Source organism: Centrocercus urophasianus, unplaced genomic scaffold (assembly GCF_019232065.1).
Source record: "Centrocercus urophasianus isolate 14NV4802_14NV808 unplaced genomic scaffold, USGS_Curo_1.0 seq_41, whole genome shotgun sequence".
In the NCBI taxonomy this organism is placed as follows: Eukaryota; Metazoa; Chordata; class Aves; order Galliformes; family Phasianidae; genus Centrocercus; species Centrocercus urophasianus.
The window spans coordinates 4,769,713-4,787,717 of record NW_024884989.1 but is presented as its reverse complement, the minus strand read 5'-3'; the positions used below and the strand labels follow the sequence as shown (position 1 = coordinate 4,787,717).

At 47.3% G+C, this 18,005-nt stretch overlaps 1 protein-coding gene across 1 annotated transcript; it reads right to left on the bottom strand.

The window, feature by feature from the left end:
• Positions 1-5,300: 5,300 nt before the first annotated feature.
• Positions 5,301-16,122, bottom strand: DUS1L (dihydrouridine synthase 1 like). The gene is made up of 13 exons (XM_042833256.1): positions 15,858-16,122; positions 13,952-14,060; positions 13,288-13,338; positions 11,339-11,451; positions 10,557-10,639; positions 10,298-10,401; positions 9,307-9,451; positions 8,604-8,700; positions 8,166-8,254; positions 7,600-7,766; positions 7,040-7,077; positions 5,907-5,982; positions 5,301-5,641 (listed from the first exon to the last, which is right to left on the bottom strand). Exons 1-13 carry the CDS (start codon positions 16,092-16,094, stop codon positions 5,496-5,498), a joined length of 1,455 nt encoding a protein of 484 aa, XP_042689190.1. The 5' UTR covers positions 16,095-16,122; the 3' UTR covers positions 5,301-5,495.
• Positions 16,123-18,005: the final 1,883 nt, after the last annotated feature.

Here is an 18,005-nt window from a genome sequence, read left to right as displayed (position 1 = left end):
TTATGGAACTGGAGTTCTGGTTGGAGATGCGATTCTTTTGAGAAACTCTTAGTGTTTTGTTTTTTAACCTACACCTAACATGTGGCACTGTTTCCATACATTCAGTCTCAGGCTTTTATTTTAGGGTGTTATGTGTACGTAGATCCATGTTTTTTCTCTTTAGTCTCTGTTTTCAAAGACTGTTTCCTGACGTGTTTCCACTTGTGTGTGACCTGGCTTTGGAATCCAGCCTTATCATAGCAGTAAATCTCTTCCTTATGTAAATGCTGCTGCTCTGCTCATTCTGCCAAAGTGTGTGATGGTTTCCCAACATGTGCAGCAGCCACTTCTGGCAGCACAGATAAATGCCATAGGATACCATGCAAGTCCTGGAGCAGAGCTTAAAACAGTCAATCCAGGTGCTGCTCTGCAAGTGCATTTATTTCCATTTTCCTTTTATAAAGGGATTAAAGCTGGCAGCCCAGGTGTGTGTGTGTGTGTTTTATGTTAATGAAAGGAGACATGCACTGAGTTTTCTGAAGCCATTGCAGCTTTGCATTCATCTTATCCATAAGGTAAGCTGAGAATTTGGGTCCAGCCCTGACTGGTCTGGCAACTGACTACAGATGTTACTGTTCATCTTTTTAATAATAAATGTTATTATACCCAGTGCATTAAACAGCAGGGTTGAAAAGTTTATTTTTGGAGTGTTTGGAATTTTGTGTTAAAACTTAATTTCGAGGTGTCCTGATCTCAAGCTGCCAAATTTCTGCTCAGCATGGAGGTGTTTTATAGGCTGCTGTACGTTGCCTTCTGGTCTGGTTGGAGATGTAGCTTGGATGAGCTATGAAGGAAGTGCTGTTTGAGGGAGCATTCTAACAACAGAAATCCTGCTCTATATGTGCAGCTGTAAAATTGTGGCAGTGCTTTTTTTTATGACTCAGATACTGAAAGTGGAAGCAATGGTTCCTGTGATGACTTTGGTTAATCGGCTTGTGAGGTAAATGGCTGTGCGTCTCTGCAGGAATTCTGGGAAGGTAATACTAATGCTTTTTGCTGGAGGAAAGCCATTTAGTGCTGTCACCCTGCCTAAATGTTACTGTTTCAGGTTCTTTCTTCCTGAAGTGGGCCAGTGATACCATTTCTGAGGCAAAGATCTTACGCCCTGCTCTTGGAAAAGATGATTTTGCAATTCAGTCCAGTGCATCACGATAGGCTACTGCTGCTTCATCCTGTACAGCTCCTCCTGGAGGAATCCTCCATTATAAATAGAAACCTGCCTCTTCCATGTGCTGTCTTGAGTGAGTTTCCCTTTGCCAGCCGCCCTAAGCCCACTGGGTGGCAGCAACAGTTTCTGACTGGCTGTGACCCAAAGCAGTCCATAACCAGGGCGGAGATGATGGGTTTCTTCTCTCCAGACAAAAATGCTTCCAGCCTTTTGGACAGACAGAGCATTTAGCTGTGATTGCTTAACTCATTGGCACTGTTGAAGCTCAGTGTATGCTTTGGTGTGGAATTGTTGGCTTGGAAATCTTCAGCCTGTGAAAGAAGCTGCAGTAGCTCTGGGGTCTCGTAAGTGTGTCTCAGCACAGCTGAGTGTAGCATCCTCATCTGTGAGCTGCTGTCATCTGGGAGTCTTGAGTGGATGAGAGAGAAAAGCACACAGGATAAACTTTAAGGCAAGCAAACTTTAATAACAGCAACAACACCTCTGATAAAGACTTGTCAGAAAAACGTAGGAAGTGCTCAGGCATTTATTTATTCATTCATGTAAAAGACTGTAAGTCTCAGCCAGCTTAATTTGGCAGCTGGAGGTTCTTAGGCCATCTCTCACTGACTGAAGTGAATGGCAAAAGGGGAGCAGGGCTCTGCAATGTTTTGGTTCCCCCTTGTGAGAGCTGTGGGTAATACAAGTTTTTTCATCAGCTGTTAATTGAGTGTGTAGGAGGGATAAAAAAATACTGGTCTGTGACTGTACTGTTTGTGACTATATGAAAAGTAGAGGTGAAGTACTCTGCATTGCAAGTGGGATTTGGGCTTCAGCTGATCCTTGTTTGACTTTGGTAACTTGACCTGTTACCTGTTTAGGGGCTGGTGTGGATTGTTTTGTAGGATAACTTGATTGGCCTAAATGAATTACATAGGGAACAGAAATGGGCTAATTTGTTATACCAACCTCAAAGAGCAATGTGTGAGATTTAGAAACGTCGTACAATTGTAATACAAGACAATTTCTGGACAGCATCAAATAGTTCAGGCTTGGAATCTCAGTAGATGTTAAAAGGCACAAACTCAAAGGCAGCTTCATCAGCAAGAGATGGCCTGACTCAAACAAGAATTCAAGTGGCAAGACCTGAAAGCCTGCCCTGCTAGGTCAGGTTTGGCACTCTTGTTGCCCTTCGTCCCATCGAGGTTTTCTATTACTTGCTGCATGCACAGCTTTGAGCAGCTGCTCCATGGACCTGGGGGTTATGCAGCTGAATTCTTTGTGTCCGTAAAGTTTGTGCCTATAAATACATGCTGAGATTCAGGTGGTTTTTATTACTAATTTTTTTTTTTTTGCTGTCTCATGAGCTGGTTGCCAAATGCAGATGGTTGGGTTTCTTTTTGTGAGGTAAGCTACTGCTGCTCTTTCTTGAGTGCCTCTGAAGATGCACATAAATACAGGGATGCAGTCTCCTGCAAGCCCAGAGATTGAAGGTCATTTTCTCTCCATCGTTCTGCATTGCAGGGCATTTCTCCCCCTACTCCCATGAAAACTGAATGGTTCATTTCTTCTCGAAGGTTTTTGAAACAGAAACAAAATAGGACATAACCTTGCTGAGTTTGCTGGCTGCAGTGTTTTTTGAGTAGAGACAAGTGGAGTAATCAGTGTATTGCCTAGCCTGAAAGCAAGCCCTAGCTATGCAGGTGCAGGTGTGCTCAGCACCAGTGGTAAATGGCCCTACTTTGCTCATGTTGTAATAGTGCCTCCTGATTCACAAGTGCTGCTTGTTAAGAAATTGATACTCTAGTCATCATTACCTCTTTAATAAATAGGGTGCAATTGTAATCGTCTGTAATGCTGTACTGTTGAAAGCTCAGGTTGTACCTTTTGTCACCAGGATGGTGCTGTGCCATTGGCTGCACACAGGGAGCTGTGCATTGCAGGCCCTGCCTGAGCAGCGCTGCAGTCCTGCATTAGGAGCACTGTGGTCCTCTGCCATCTTGGGGATGGCAGCCAAGAAAAGTGTGTCTGCATTGCATATTAAGAAGTGCTTTGCAAGAGGGGATGGGGACAAATACAGCTTAAACACTAATTCAGTACAGATGTGTTCATTTCAGACTCTGAGCTATAAGGTGGTTTTTGAACTGGGAGCTCAGAGGCTGCTCGGTCCTTTCTTCACGCTGGTGATGAGTTTGTGTGCTCCTAAGATGTGATCTAAAACCAGACTGTCAGGTTAGGAATGGGATCCCAATTGCTCACATGAGCCCCAGTCCACTCCTGCCTTACAGTGGTGAAAGCTTCTTGTGCAAAAACCTTTTCTGAGTTAATAAATGTTCTCCAACACAGTGTGCAGGGAATGGTGGAGCTCTCTGTATCTGTGTAAAGCAGAAGAGGCATAAAGTGAGCAGCTGGAAGGTCTGCGGTTACGAACATTCAGGTCTTCATTATAGAGGGAGTTTTCTTAACTGTTCAGAGCCCTTTATAAATGTTATGTCTGTGCAAGGGAAGGAGTGGAGCATTTCTGCAGGAGGCAGGGATGTGATTTTCAGTTCCCATCTCTAAATAAGGCACAGAGGTATTTCTGAACTCGATTCTCATGCTGGACTGTTTGTAAATGCCATTCCCTCCCTGTCCCAGGTTTCTGTGGCAGTTCCTGCTCACGAGGTGAGGCAGAAGAACACCTCCAGGTTAGTGGGAACTTGAATACGAGGGGTCAGAAATCAAGAAAGCTGATTCAGTTTGGAAGATGCTGTTCCAGAACATCTTGGAACATACATTTCTTTCCCAATAATGACCTGACGAAAGGGGAAGACTCATCAGGAGTTTGAGCTATTTTATTATCCACATCTGTGGAATGCCACAGCTGTGAGGCAGCATTTAATCCCAGCTTCCAAGCAGATACAAGATTTTACCCCCTGTGATCCCTCTAAAGGCCTAACAGTGAGAATGAATAGCAGCAGCTCAACAGAAGATTGCCACACACAGATTGATGTTCAGAGACAAAGTTACACAGAATGGAAGAAGCCCAAAGAAATGGCGTGGAAAATCTGAACCCCAAATAGGAAATTTGTTATGAGGACCTCTGCTTAGCAAGCTGGTAAGCTTTCTTTGAATTACAGCCTTGATAAATAGGTGTGCAGTTCCTGGCTAATACCAGCAGCCAGGCAGGGTTTTGGTTTTCTTTCAGCTTATTGTTCAAGTCCATGAATGAACTCATAACTGTAAGTTTGCAATGTGTGTTAAGAAATACGAACCGATGCTGAGTTCTGTCCTGCCACAGCAGAAGGTAAAGGGAGGGGGGATAGGGGGGGGGTGTAATGCATGTGTGCACAGACACAGCTGGACTTCAGCAGTTTTTGTTTTGCTTTTAAAGTTAAGAATGGGTTCTAAGTCCCCAGGGCATGCAGTCAGTTCTTGGTTCCTAAAGGTGCTGTAATAAAAGAAAGAAATCTTCACCACCTCTTCAGGGGTGCAGGGTGAAGTTGGGTCTTCCCTATTATCAGACCTGTAGTGGTTTGTAGCCCTCGAATTTTGTGTGCTGAGTTTCCCATTCATTTTCTTGCTGCCTCACCCTCACTAAAAGGGAATGTCTAACATTCTGACAGACAAAGGAAGAATCTCCATAATTAGGATTCTAAAACAAATGAAATGTCAGCCTAATAGAGTGTCAAGGAAAGGAAGTGTGTCTCCTTCCTCGCCTCCTTTGCTGTGCTCAAAACACCAGTTGATGCTGCATGACCTGTTTTACATCAGCTGTTGAGCTTTTACCACATCATATGCACCCCCTCTTTGTTACCCTGCACTCTTACAGCAGCTGCTTACAGCTTCCCAGTCACATTTTGGAAGCAGCTGGTTCATTACTGCATTGAAAACATGGCCTCCTGAAACTCAGGGATGTGTCATTTTCTATTAGTGAAGCAGTCATTAATATTGCTGTTTTTAACACTCCAAAAGGCCATTCTACTATATGAAATTTATTCCCCAGTATGAAAAACAGGACCCAAAGGCTTAATAAACATCATGACGCCAACTGGGATGGCAGCAGACAGAGGCTGCCTGACCCACTCACCTCAATGCAGCACATTTGCAGTCTTTGAAACACAGCAGGAGAAAATCAGTTGCATTCTTTTTATTTCAAATGCAGGAGAATTCCCTGAGTAAGCAGTTTTTTCCTTAAATAACACTTGGCCAGGACTTAAAATCAACCTGTGGAACAGGTTCCCACAGCCAATGCTGCTCTGGAGATGGCAGGTTCTTTGGCCCAGGGAAGCAAAGGCCTGGCAGAAGCTCCTGATTCACTTCCAAAGCTTCATGCTGCGCTGCCATCGGCCTCCTTCAGTACAGCAGCCTCCTCCCCATCCACATCTCCTTTCTGACTGAGCTCTGGGCTTGTTCTTTGACTGCTCTGCCACAGAAGGGATTTTTCATATTTGGTCTTAAACAGTAATCCATGACCTAAAGAAGCAAGAATGATGGGGAAAAAAATTAAAAGCAAAGAACAAAGAAACTGAAAGGAGGAGAACACATTGGAAAATGGAGCAGATCGTTCCTTGTAGCTAGAACAAATGGGTCTGCAAAGAACCCATCCCAAAGCCTTGGAATAAAAAGAAATAATCCTGCATGTGCACTAGGTGCAGATTTTAACAGATGCAACCCACGATGTGAGATAAGGCAGCTGCCCAGTGACCTCTAAGGACAGAACACAAACAGCCCTGCTTACCTGGACAGTCTGCTGTCTCTTTGAATGCTCTTTTCTTGCAGCAGCCTCGGCACATGTTAAACACACATTTATTGCCCTGGTGGGGGTGTAAAGAATTTTATAGCATTACCAAAAATAAACATGCACACATATGTGAGTATAATTAGCAGCAACAATCCAGCTCTGCGCATTCAGACCTTTGGAAAAAGCCTCACTCTAATGAAGCTGACAGAGCTGATGTCATGCAGAGTGGGGAGGACAGCTATCAGCTGTGCACAGAGAAAACAACCCCACAAACCCACAACCAACCCACAACTTCAGTCCAATTCGGCACCAGCACCGGTCCATGGGCAGCCTGGGTCAGACACCACACACAGGAAATGCTGTGAGCACTTTGGAACACGAGTTATGATGTTTGTTACAGCTAAGCTTGCTGTTATTTCTCTATGGAAGTACCACATGAAACAAGGTGCTTGGCAGATGCTTGTAATTGGTAACTATGCCTCAAATCAATCAATCAATCTGACCACATCCAGTTCTTCCCTTTTTGCAGCTTCAAATATACCTAAGGATCCATTTTAATATAAAGCCAGACCTTTCTCCAGCAGAGAGCAGCAGTTCAATCTGCCTGTTCTACAGCTTGGCTGGGTGGCTCTGATGCTCACACCTCCATGAGCTTTCAGTGATTTCCCCCACCCTGATGAAAAACACCTTCATGTCTGGGTTTTGCTTTGCTTTGTTCTTCCTGCTCCTTGCTAGCCCCTATACAACACAGCTTTGGAACACAGAATCTAGAAGAAAAACCATAGGCCCATTCTAAACACTTCAAGAGCTGCCTGCAACATTACAATGATGCGAATCCAACACGAACGTGAGAACAAGTCCCATTTTGAACAATCCTGCTTGAAGGCCCACGCTGTTAACTGGTCCAGCAATGAAACAGTGACCAGAACCAGACCACCCAAAAGCTCAGTGTTTTCCCATTAATGAACCCAGCAAGAAATCTTTCTGTTGCAGCAGCTCAGAACTGAGTCCCAGCTGAATGCTGTTCATAACAGTGCTCCAGAACAGAACACCCCTTATCACCACCCCCAGAGCTTAGCATGCACGTACTGCTGGATATCATGAAAATGCTTTACTGGACACTGACTTACCTTGGGGTTTCCACATTGATCACACTTTGCATATTTAGCTGGAAAAGACAGAGAACTGACTTCAGCAATGGTGTTTCATATGGAAAGAGTGCATTTAAAAATTCAGTGCCCGACAAAGCACAGTGCTGCTTTAGTCAGAGGAGGGGCTCTTTTCCTAATTAAAATACAGTACCACAATGAACAGTGCAGAGCAGGCAAAGATACACTGAGTTTTTCAGTGTGTTTAAGTTAGATGCACATATGAAAAGAAATATTTTCAATTCCAGTACAAAAGAGGTGGAAATCTGCTTGGAACACATCTGAAATTTCAACTTCAAATACCAGTAACTGAGGCTGCTTTGTTTGTAAAGCATTCTGAGCTTTCAATAGCTGCTTACTGTGGACTACTGACCTTCTTTGGAGATGAGGTTCCTTTCCAAATGAACACAAATTGAATCGTGCTGCCTACTACCAAACTGCCCAACAATCCACCCTATTTTAAAGAAATTTCTACATCTACATAAAAGACCAAGAAAGAAGTGGCAGCTGATGCAGCAGCAACGCCAACAGATGGAACTTACGTTTTAAAGATGGGTCAAAGCTTTTATTTGGATTTCTTAACTTCTTTTTTTGCTTATTCTTTGACAGAAGCTCAGAATTTCCATCTTCTTCCTCTTCCAGACAACGTTTCCCCCGCACACCTTTTTCAATCCCCTTGGTTCCATTCTCCTTGCATCTCTCCTTCGGCCTGAAATGGTGAATATCAGCCTAAGTTGGCTGAAGGGAAGAAAAAGGTGCTCCCTGGGCACTGTCAGCCTATAGAAAACTGCAAAGATTTCTATCATAGCTAAATTACATGGAGATGATATTGCTTTAGATGTGAAGGTACATCAGGTTCAGAAAGTGGAATTCTTGTTTTTTACTTTCTGAAGGGAGAATCTGAAGGAGACGATACCTACAGAAAGCAACATCCCCATGAACAAAACAATAACCAGGAAAACAGGAACAAAAAAACCCACAAGAAAAATAACCTGGAGTTTTCATTTGTTTTCAAATGCACATAGGCTCCAAAACCAGGACTGAGTTACTCTGCAGTGACAGTAAGGGCAGGAAAAGCAGCTGGCTGCATTTAATGTAGGTAACTCACCCTGGCCTGATGTATGGCTGGCAGATCCAGTGGAAAAAAGGCAACCCCTCTTTTGGCTTCTCTCCTTCCTTCTGATTTGCTATTTCTTCCTGCAGCACAGGGTTACAGTCAGCTTTCCTGCAGTTCTCAGGAAATATTTCTACATAGTACTTAAAGCTCCAGGAAACCACTGAGTGTGATCTGAACTAATGGACACTTAAATACAGTCAAGCAAAACAAAAACCAAACAACGAAACACCTCTAAGAACACAGAAATGAAGCAGATTTCTAACTCCTAAATCAGCTTTTACTGATGCGAAGCCGTTTGGGCTTCTCACAGTTGCTAAGCTACAAAATTCCAGGGAGGTGCCTAACAGATAGGAACCACACTGACACATGTGGTGCATCCCCACCATGTGCACACAGGGCTGGTTGGGGGAGCAGGGCCCACCGGGGTACCTGGCAGCGCAGTTTCAGTTCCCTGTTGACATCCACAATTCCCTCTAGAGTCTTCACTTTTGCTAATTCTTCACGCAGCTGCTGGTAAACTTGAAGCCTGAGGCAAAACCCAAACACCAAGTCATGTGTATTCATTATTCATTACAAGGAGATCATCTAAAATATCTTTATAAAAGCCTTCCATGGAGTTTTCTCACTGCGCTTGCCTGAGGTAGGAGTTCACCTTCTTTCTTTTAACTCTAGGCATCTGTTCCTCTTTCAGGTAAATGCTTGTGAATTTGGGCATGTAAACGTGGTACTCTGAGATGAGTGAACATGAGCAGGCCACACATCAGCTACTGCTCAGGAACTGCTCATGAATGTGCTCTTACTCCATGATAAATGCAAGACAGATTGCTGCAAAGTGAACGAGGAGGCAGGCAGCTCATGTTTGCCATGAAGTGCATGAATGCACAGAGACCATTGCCACATCCCAGCCAGTGTGCTCTGATCTCACACCCTGATTTACCTCCTAGTAACTCCTTCATTCCCCAAACCCTGTTTTCCTGCACTGAAGGCTGAAGGCTTCAGCCCACATTCTCTCCAGGAAGGTTCAGGAAAGAAAACCTTACAACTCCCATCAAACAAATTCTTGTGTAGGAAAGTCAGACATTGCTAAGAAAATGAGCCCAGAAAACACCCAGAGTGTCCTGGAAATACTCACGTGTGATGCCAGAGCTTGAAGAGATGAGCCCTGACATAAGACAACGGACAGGGGTACTTCTGCACTATCTCCAGATACTCCTCAGCCATCTCCCACACCAGTGGGTTTCGTCCCTCAAATAAAGCTGGGTTGTGAAGATTCCCTTCTAGGAAACGAAAAGAAACACACTTTCATTTCAGAATTGAAACAGACAACAAAATCCAGGCTCTGCAGTTTGACCAGCTTGTACCAGCCAGTCACAGATATTCACAAAGAAGAATGGAGTCTCCAGAAATGCTGGCCTGACCTCACAATACTTTATACATAATTCTTGATTGGGTTCAGTAGCTCATATCTAATTAAAATCTTTACACAGAAAGTAAAAAAATAAAAAAGAAGGAAAAAAAAAAAAAAAAAAGAAAAAGAAATCAATGCCAATGGTTAGATATTTAGCCAATGAGTGTCTCATGTTAAGTTTACAGTCTTCTTTGTTTGGCTCAACTATGCAGGTACTGCTTCTTACTAAGCCACGCTCAACTGGTGTGACAAACCTTTGTTACCCAGTGCTTTCTTAAAAATAAGATTCTGCAATGTTCCACTGCTTTAGATGTGTGAGTGCTGGAAGCTTTTTCTGATGTCTATCCTGACTCTTGTAGCCAGTACAGCCAATTCTTTCTTGTCCAACTCAACACGAATCATCTGCAGGAACGTGTCATCAGTGGGACATAACTGCACCAAGAGCCATTCAGAAGCTATTTCACTAATTAATAGATGCCACGAGAATATTCCAGGGTCACAGGAGAGTTTTTGCCAAGTAATTAGACATGAGCCATCCACTGAATGGTACTGCAAGTCCTGATCCTGGGGACAAACAGCCCAATGGGGAGAGAAAGGCCACACAGCTTCCCATCAAAGTTCAGCACACATCAACCCAATGCAAGCTTTATATAAATGCATATGGAGAGTAAGAAACAGTTTGTGGCCTCATCTATTAACAGTAAAAGCTCTTTACCTGCACTCATGACCCCGTGCACTCCTGTCTTACGGATACATTCTTCCACATCACTGAGACACTGGATGTTTCCATTTGCAAACACAGGAATGCTCACAGCTTTTCTGCATCAGTGAATAAACCAGACGTACAACATTGAGAATTAGGAAAGGCTGAAGTTAATCCAGAACTTCTACTCCTGTCACACACAGATGCTTCAGTGCCACCCCGTGCAGAGATTAAAGTTTACCAGCTGCTAAAATGGGTACTGCTCACTAACCTGACAGCTTGAATGTGCTCCCAGGATGCCACGCCAGCAAGGGGCCCCTTCTGCTCTTTCGTACGGCCATGGACTGTCAGCAGCTGGAACACAAAGTCCTGTTTACTTCTGAAGCGTATGAACCACTGCAACAAATCCACTGACAAAAGACTGTCCTGAATCCAACACACTTCATGGACACTACTGAGATCCCAGGGCTTTTTAAAAAGTGCAAGGATGCTGGTATAGCAGAAAGGTATCACTGGGTGCTCTGACACAGTCCTGGGTGTTGTTTGACTTCAGGATCTTGTCATGCCATGGAGCAGATCTAGGGAAAACCTACAGATTTCCCACTGCATTGGCTCCTATCGATAATAGATTGATCTGCCCTGCCCCTCAGCAGAAGGTCCAAGTACTGGGAGCACTGGCTCTGACCACAAACTGTCTCCTCAAATTTAACTTGGATCCTGGACAATCAGCCTACTTTTTAATTGGCGGTGGCCATACATATTTTGTTTGCTTTTTGGTACCCTGTGGATCTCACGCATTCACGCTGCCTCCTTCAGCTCTGTGTCAGATGGAGACTCTCACCCACGAGGAAAGATGCCACACTGTGCAGTGATTCCAAGAGAGACCCTGAAATCACGTTTCCTATCACAGCAACAACCCAATCCGCCACCTACAAATTCTTCCTGCCCGTAAAACAACGCAGCCCATCCATCTCCACAGCACACCGAGATCGTGAGATGCTGCACACAGAGATGTGCCCCACACCCAAGGGCAGGGAGCAGCAGCTTCCTCACCTGGCAGCCAGCCTTCTCCAGCATCTGTGCGTATTTCACTGTCTTGTCAATCTCGGGGAAAACACGGATTTTGCACGTGATGGGAACAGAGAGCTTCTCGTTGGCCAGCAGAACTAGGAGAGATGGAGAAGGCAGTAAGAGGGCTGCACGACGCTGTGGGAAGATCAGACACTGTGTGTGATATGGAAAAAGCCCCCCTCCCAAAATCACATCACGCAGTTCTCACAGATTAAACCATCAGCAATGTCCTCTGCAATCCTTACCACAGAGGTTCACCAACAACAGGTAGTAGAAAATACACAAAATGTGTGTGTTAACAAGGAGGCACAGCGTGCTCAGAATGTGACAACTCCCTCTCCCACCACGTTTAATGTTCACTTCCAAGGGCTTGTCCCATCACATCTTAACCGGTGGCACACGTTTACTACTGTCACAGCACACTGCATTCCTGCTGCTCTGCCAACAACAGTACTTGTTCACATTTCCTCTGCTTTGTTTCCAAATTATTACCCAAACAATCATGACAAGCAGAGTGTTGCTCACATCAAGCAGAGCCTTAGTGACCAGACTGGGGCCACGTGGCTGCACAGCAGCTCTGTAGGAAAGGACCCACGAATTCTGGTGGGCTCCACATGCTCTTGCTGCTCTGAAGGCTAACAGTACTTATTTTTGGTTGCTTTAGGCAAAGCATTGCCAGCATGCCCAGGGAGGTTATCCTGCTTCTCTGCTCAGCATTGGTGAGGCCACACCTGGAGCACTGCACTCAGTTCTGCCCCTCCAGGATAACAGATACAGATAGACTGGAAGGAGTGCAGCACAGGGCCACTAAGTGCCACTAAATCCAGGGACTGCAGTGCCTCTTCTGCAAGGAGAAGCTGAGCCCTGTGGCTGTGCAGCCTGGGTAAGGGAGGCTCAGCAGGATCTCATCAATCCCTAAACATATGAAGGAAGGAGGATGAAATGAAGAGAGTTGGGCTCCTTCCAACGATGCCCAGTGCTAGGACACACCTGGAATCCTGTTCTATTCCAGAGGTTTGATGCACAGGGCAGAAAGTCACCTAGGATATGGATTAAGAGAAAACAGAAGTTCTAATGAAGAAGCAAGTGAGGTGTATAGAGGTCCAAGCAGAAAACAGCACTGTGTGGAGAAGCAAGAAGAGGCAGAAGCTTTGCCCATCTTGTATAGAATAGCTTCACCAGGTAACTCTTCCAAACCAAATGGGCTGTGTGCTGTTCTCACCTCAAGGCTCTGCTGGCTTACAGCTCCCACTCCTAAGAGAAGTGCCCCAATGGCCACATGACAAGCTGGGCAGAAGCACTGTCTGTCTAAGTACTCTGCAGTGTCTTTTGCTGAACACCACAGAAGTAACATTCTGTAACTCTGCAGTTCAGGCACTGGATTTGAAACAAGGAGAAGAACATTCCTGGCTCTACACAAAGAACAAAACCTTCCTTAACAAGAAAGTAGTTCCCAATGTGTTCCCTAAAAGAAACAAATATATATAATACTGATCACAACTGCTACGAATACCACTGAGGGCATATTACACACAGTTGGAGAAGAGAGGCATAGCTTGGTAAGGAGTGGGCAGAAAGAGAAGATTCACAAAGCAAAGGGCAACGGAGGCTCCAGACAGAAATGCTCTCCCTGGTAACGTGCTGGATGTTCTGCTTTTAGCAGCTGAGGAGCCACCAAGCCATCACCAGACTGGAACTTCAGTGACTCGCTTCAGGTGAGAGGTTTCTGAGGTCCTTCAGCAGATGTAAGATGAGCTGTGAGTGGGATATCACGAAGTACCACACCGTGCAGCTGGAATAAAGGGATGCTAACAAAAGCACCAAACCTCACAGCCCTGCTCAGACAGCACTGCACCCCTTCCTCCCTCTGCCTCCTCTTACTGCTGAGTTCAACCCATTCCCTCTCAAAGCAAGCCCCTCCAAACACTTACTCATTCTCTGAAGAAGATCCCATTCCTCTTGTAGAAATGCTCCATAGTGACCTATAACAAAACAGCACCAGATTGACTGTGCAGAAGAGAAAGGGGCTGCCACACAACTACATTTGTACACAAAGATCCAGATGCTCACTGACAGAAGCAGAACAAATCTATCCTCAGCATCCCAAGTTTTCCAACACAGGTCCTGGTGTTTGAAACACAGCTACGTTTGCAACACCATTAAGGGTTCAGCAGGTTTCATCCTCTATATGCCACTGTTAATTCATTCTGTGCAAGCATTAAGGAAACAGGGCATGCTGAGTGCCTGCACACTGGTACTTGTAAGTGTAGTTTTGTGAATGTAAGCTCTCTGATCAACTGAAATTGGGAAAGATAAATAAATAAACCAAGCTCTTGCAAAAAAAAAAAAGACTTTTTTGGACATTCTAGACACAAGAGCTATTGCTCATGAGAGAAATAGGAATTATTAGCATCCCTAATTTTGCTTGAGGTACTACAAAGCTGTATCTGTTACAGTGGGTGTAATTAAGTCTGATTACAACATTACTGATGCCACCCCCAAGTCTTAATTCTGTCATCTTAACGCCCCACTGCCAAAGCACACATTCAATACACGCCACATCTTTATTTATCCAGGGTTCAAATTTGCACATACCTCTCTTTGCAATCATCTGGGGGCAACCCAAATTCAGGTCTATGGCATCACAATAATCCTGAGCCAACAGCGCCGCTTGGACAAACACCTCAGGATCATTGGCACAGAACTGGGAAGGAGACAAAGACGAGCAGAATCAGACAAGCAGAATAAGCAGGCAGCAGGTTTTTTTTTCCCCACATACTGTCAACAGATCACGACATGCTGTCAAAGCAACCCACTGCTACACAAAACAGGCACAGTTCCAAACAACCACGGCCATTTCTCAACTAAAATGATTCAAAACCAACAGATCCGTGACGCTGATCAGCTGAAGACCCCCAACCTCCTAACAAAAAAAATGAAAAAAGATGAGCACTGAAGAGGCAAAGAAATATTAGCGGAGTTTTTCACATATGGTAAAAGGGGGCAGCCCCTCAGATCCGCTGTGGAGCAAACAGTGTTATCACAGGAGCACATCCAGGCAGTGCTGAGAAAATTCCAGCTTTATTGATGCTACACAACAATTTATTCAGAACAGGCTGGATGTGGCTCTGGGCAGCCTGGTCTGCACAAAGCAGGGGGGTTGAAATCCTTTTCAACCCAGACCATTCTGTGATTCTATGAATTAGGTTAACCCGAAGCTGTTTCATGGCAGATCTGTGGCACGGGGGGCTGTGCCTGCTGCCCTGAGAGCTGCTCCATGCTCCCTGGGGTACAGCCTTTCCCTCACCTCCACCCGGTGCAGCTCAGTGCCAACATCATTCAGGCTTTCACAGCCTGGGGAGATGATCCCCTTCTGCAGCAAAGAGTCCTCCTCATCCATTCTGCTGCTCTGTATGTGAGAACTACCTGGCTTGAGCTGCCCATCCTTCCCTGTGCTGTGCTGCAGCCCCACAGACCCCTCTTTCTTTGGGACCTGAATGTAGCATAGTACTCAAGAAGCAGAATTAAGGCCCCAGCTGGAGTACTGCGTCCATGTCTGGGGCCCCCAGTACAAGAAAGACAGGGAAATGTTGGAGAGGGTCCTGATAAGAGCTAAAAAGATGATCAGGAGGCTGGAACACCTCCTCTATAAAGACAGGCTGAGGGAGCTGGGCTTGTTCAACCTGGAGAACAGAAGGCTGCGGGGTGACCTCATTGCAGCCTTCAGTACCTAAGGGGAGCCTGCAAACAGGAGGGGAGTCAACTCTTTGGAAGGGTAGATAACTGCAGGACAAGGGGAAATGGTTTGAAGTTGAGAGAGGGAAGACTGAGGCTGGATGTCAGGGAGAAGTTCTTTCCTATGAAAGTGGTGAGGTGCTGGAACAGCTGCCCAGAGAGGCTGTGGGTGCCCCGTCCATCTCTGGAGGTGTTCAAGGCCAGGTTGGATGGGGCCCTGGGCAGCCTGGTATTAAACGTGGAGGCTGGCAGCTCTGTCTGTGGTGGGGGGTTGGAGTTTGATGATCCTTGAGGTCCCTTCCAACCCAAGCCATTCTATGATTCTGCAATTCAATACAGAAAGCTATGAAGCACGTCCTTCTTCCTTGCGTTTGCTTTTCTGTCCTTTTTACTATAGCCAAGCCCTGAGCTCGTGGTTTCAGACAGAACCCAGCGCTCCTCCCCACGGAACAGGGCGGGGCAGAAGCCGGGGCTGCAGGGCGAGGGGCCCGAATGCCACCAGCAGAACGGCTCGGGTCGGAGGGGACCTTAAAGGTCATCGAGCTCCAGCCCTACCGAGGGCTGCGCGCCCACAGCTCGGGCTGCCCAGGGCCCATCCACGACTTCGGGTACCTCCAGGACAGGGGCACCGCAGCTCCACGCAGAGCCTCACCGCCCTCCGAGCAAAGAATCTTCCCTCACATCTCACCCGCATCTCCCCTCTCTCCGTCTGAAGCCGTTCCCGCGGCCGTCCCGCTGTCGGTCCCCACGAACGCTCGCTCCCCACCTGCACGATGAGCGGGCGGTCCTCGGCACAGGCCTCGCCGTACAGGTTCTCGCGGCGGTAGTTGGCGTCCCTCAGGAAGACCTGGGCGTGCAGCATCGGCGTGTAGCAGAGCTGGGCGCCGTGCCGGCGGCTCAGCAGCCTCCAGGCCAGCTCGCTTTGGTCCACCATAGGAGCCACCACGTAGTGGGCGCCGCGCAGCGTCTCCCTCCAGAACGCCTCTCCACGCAGCTTCGGCATCTCCCTCCCGCCACACCCCGCCGCGGGGCCCGCAGCCGCCGCCTGAAGCCCGCAGGCTCGGCCCGGGCAGGGCAGCGCGGCGGCCGGACGGTGCAACCGCCATCTCCCTCCGGCCGCTCCCGCGGTGCCGCCGCGCGCCGTCCCGTCCGGAAACCGCAGCGCCGCTGACGGGGACCGCGCGCGGACGGGGCCGGGAGCAGAGCGGGGAGCGCCGTCCCGCGGCTGCATGGGGCCTTCGGCCCTTCAGCACGCGGCCCACGGAGGAGCCTGCGAGGGCTTCTTCCACCTGCTGTCTTCTCCCCCACCCCAGCTCATGGTTGGGATGGATCCCGCTCGGCATGAAGCACTTCCCGTTCTTTTCCACCATCTTCTATTGCTGTCAGATGCCGAAGCGATCGATCAGCTCTGCTGTCTGACCTACGCAGCCCCTCTAACATTCCCTTTCCCTTTCCTCTACTTAGAATCACGGGATGGCTGGAGCTGGAAGGGGCCCTAAAGGCCATCTGGTGCCACCCCTGCCCTGAGCAGGGACACCCACAGCTCCATCAGTGCTCACAGCCCATCCCTGCCCTTGGCTGTCTGCAGGGATGGGGCACCACTGCCTCTCTGGGCAACCTGTGCCACTGCCTCACTGCCCACAGTGTAAAAACTTCCTTATACCCATTCTAAACCTCCCCTCTTTTAGTTTGATACATTTCCCCCAGTCCCATCCCAACAGACCCACTGAAGAGTCTGTCCCCATCTTACAGCCTCTTTAGGGACTGAAGGCCGCCCTCAGCTCTCCCCAGAGCCCTCCCTTCTCCATGCTGCACAGCCTCAGCCCTCAGCCTGTCCTCATAGGGCTCTTCCACCCCTGCAAGCCATTTTTTGTGGCCCTCCTCTGCTGTACCCCAACAGGTCCATGTCTCTCCTGCAGTGAGGGCTCCACATCCACACACAGTGCTCCCTCAGAGCGCAGAGCAGAGGAGCAGGGTTGCGCTCTGTCCTTACAGCCTCAGCTTGTGCTGACAGCAGGGGCTGCCTTGCACTTGGCTTTGTTTTACCTCATGAGGTTTCCCTGGGCCCACTGCTGAGCCTGCACAGGTCCCTCTGAATGGCATCCCATCCCTTGGGCACGTTGACCACACCACACGGTCGGGTGTCATCCACAAACTGCTGAGGGGGCACTCGATGCCACTGTCAACATCACTGAGGACATTGAAGAATGCTTGTCCTGTTACTGGCCCCCAAACTCCACCCAGACATCAAGCCATGGACTCTCTGTGTACGATTTCACAACCAGTTTCTTGTCCAATGACCATCATCAAATCCCTGTCTTCCCAGGTTGGAGAGAACACTGTGGGCTGTGTCAAAAGCCTTACTCCAGTGGCTCTTCCCTTGTCCCCTGACACAGTCACAGTAGAAAGGAAAGCCACAGGGTTGGTCAGGCAGGATCTGCTCTCAGGGAAGCCATGCTGGTTGTCTGATCTCACTGAACTAACTGCAGGAGAAACCATTTTTATGTTTTAAAGTTGCTTTCTCTGGCAAAAGAGCAGGAAGCTGACAGGACAAAGGCAAAGTAATAGCTCTGCTACTGATGACCATAAGCACGTTTTTTCTTTTTGCATGATGTTAGGCTACAGTGCAGGTTTCAGGTTTACTGCCCAGCATTTCATAACAGCAACGTGTTTTTTCCTGAGCCCAAGTCAGGCTGCAGAGCAGCATAGGGGCACAGTCTCAAGGAAGAGCAACATGGTGCAGAGAAGATGAAGAGGAGGATGGAACCCGAGCAGCAGTTGACAGGAGACTTCCACTTCAGTTTCCACAATGATGGGTAAATGTGAAGAACTTCTACCTTTGACCTCTCAACAAGTGACTCTTTGATTCTGCACGATGCTGCTATCTTTCTACCCATCGAGAAATAACGAGCAG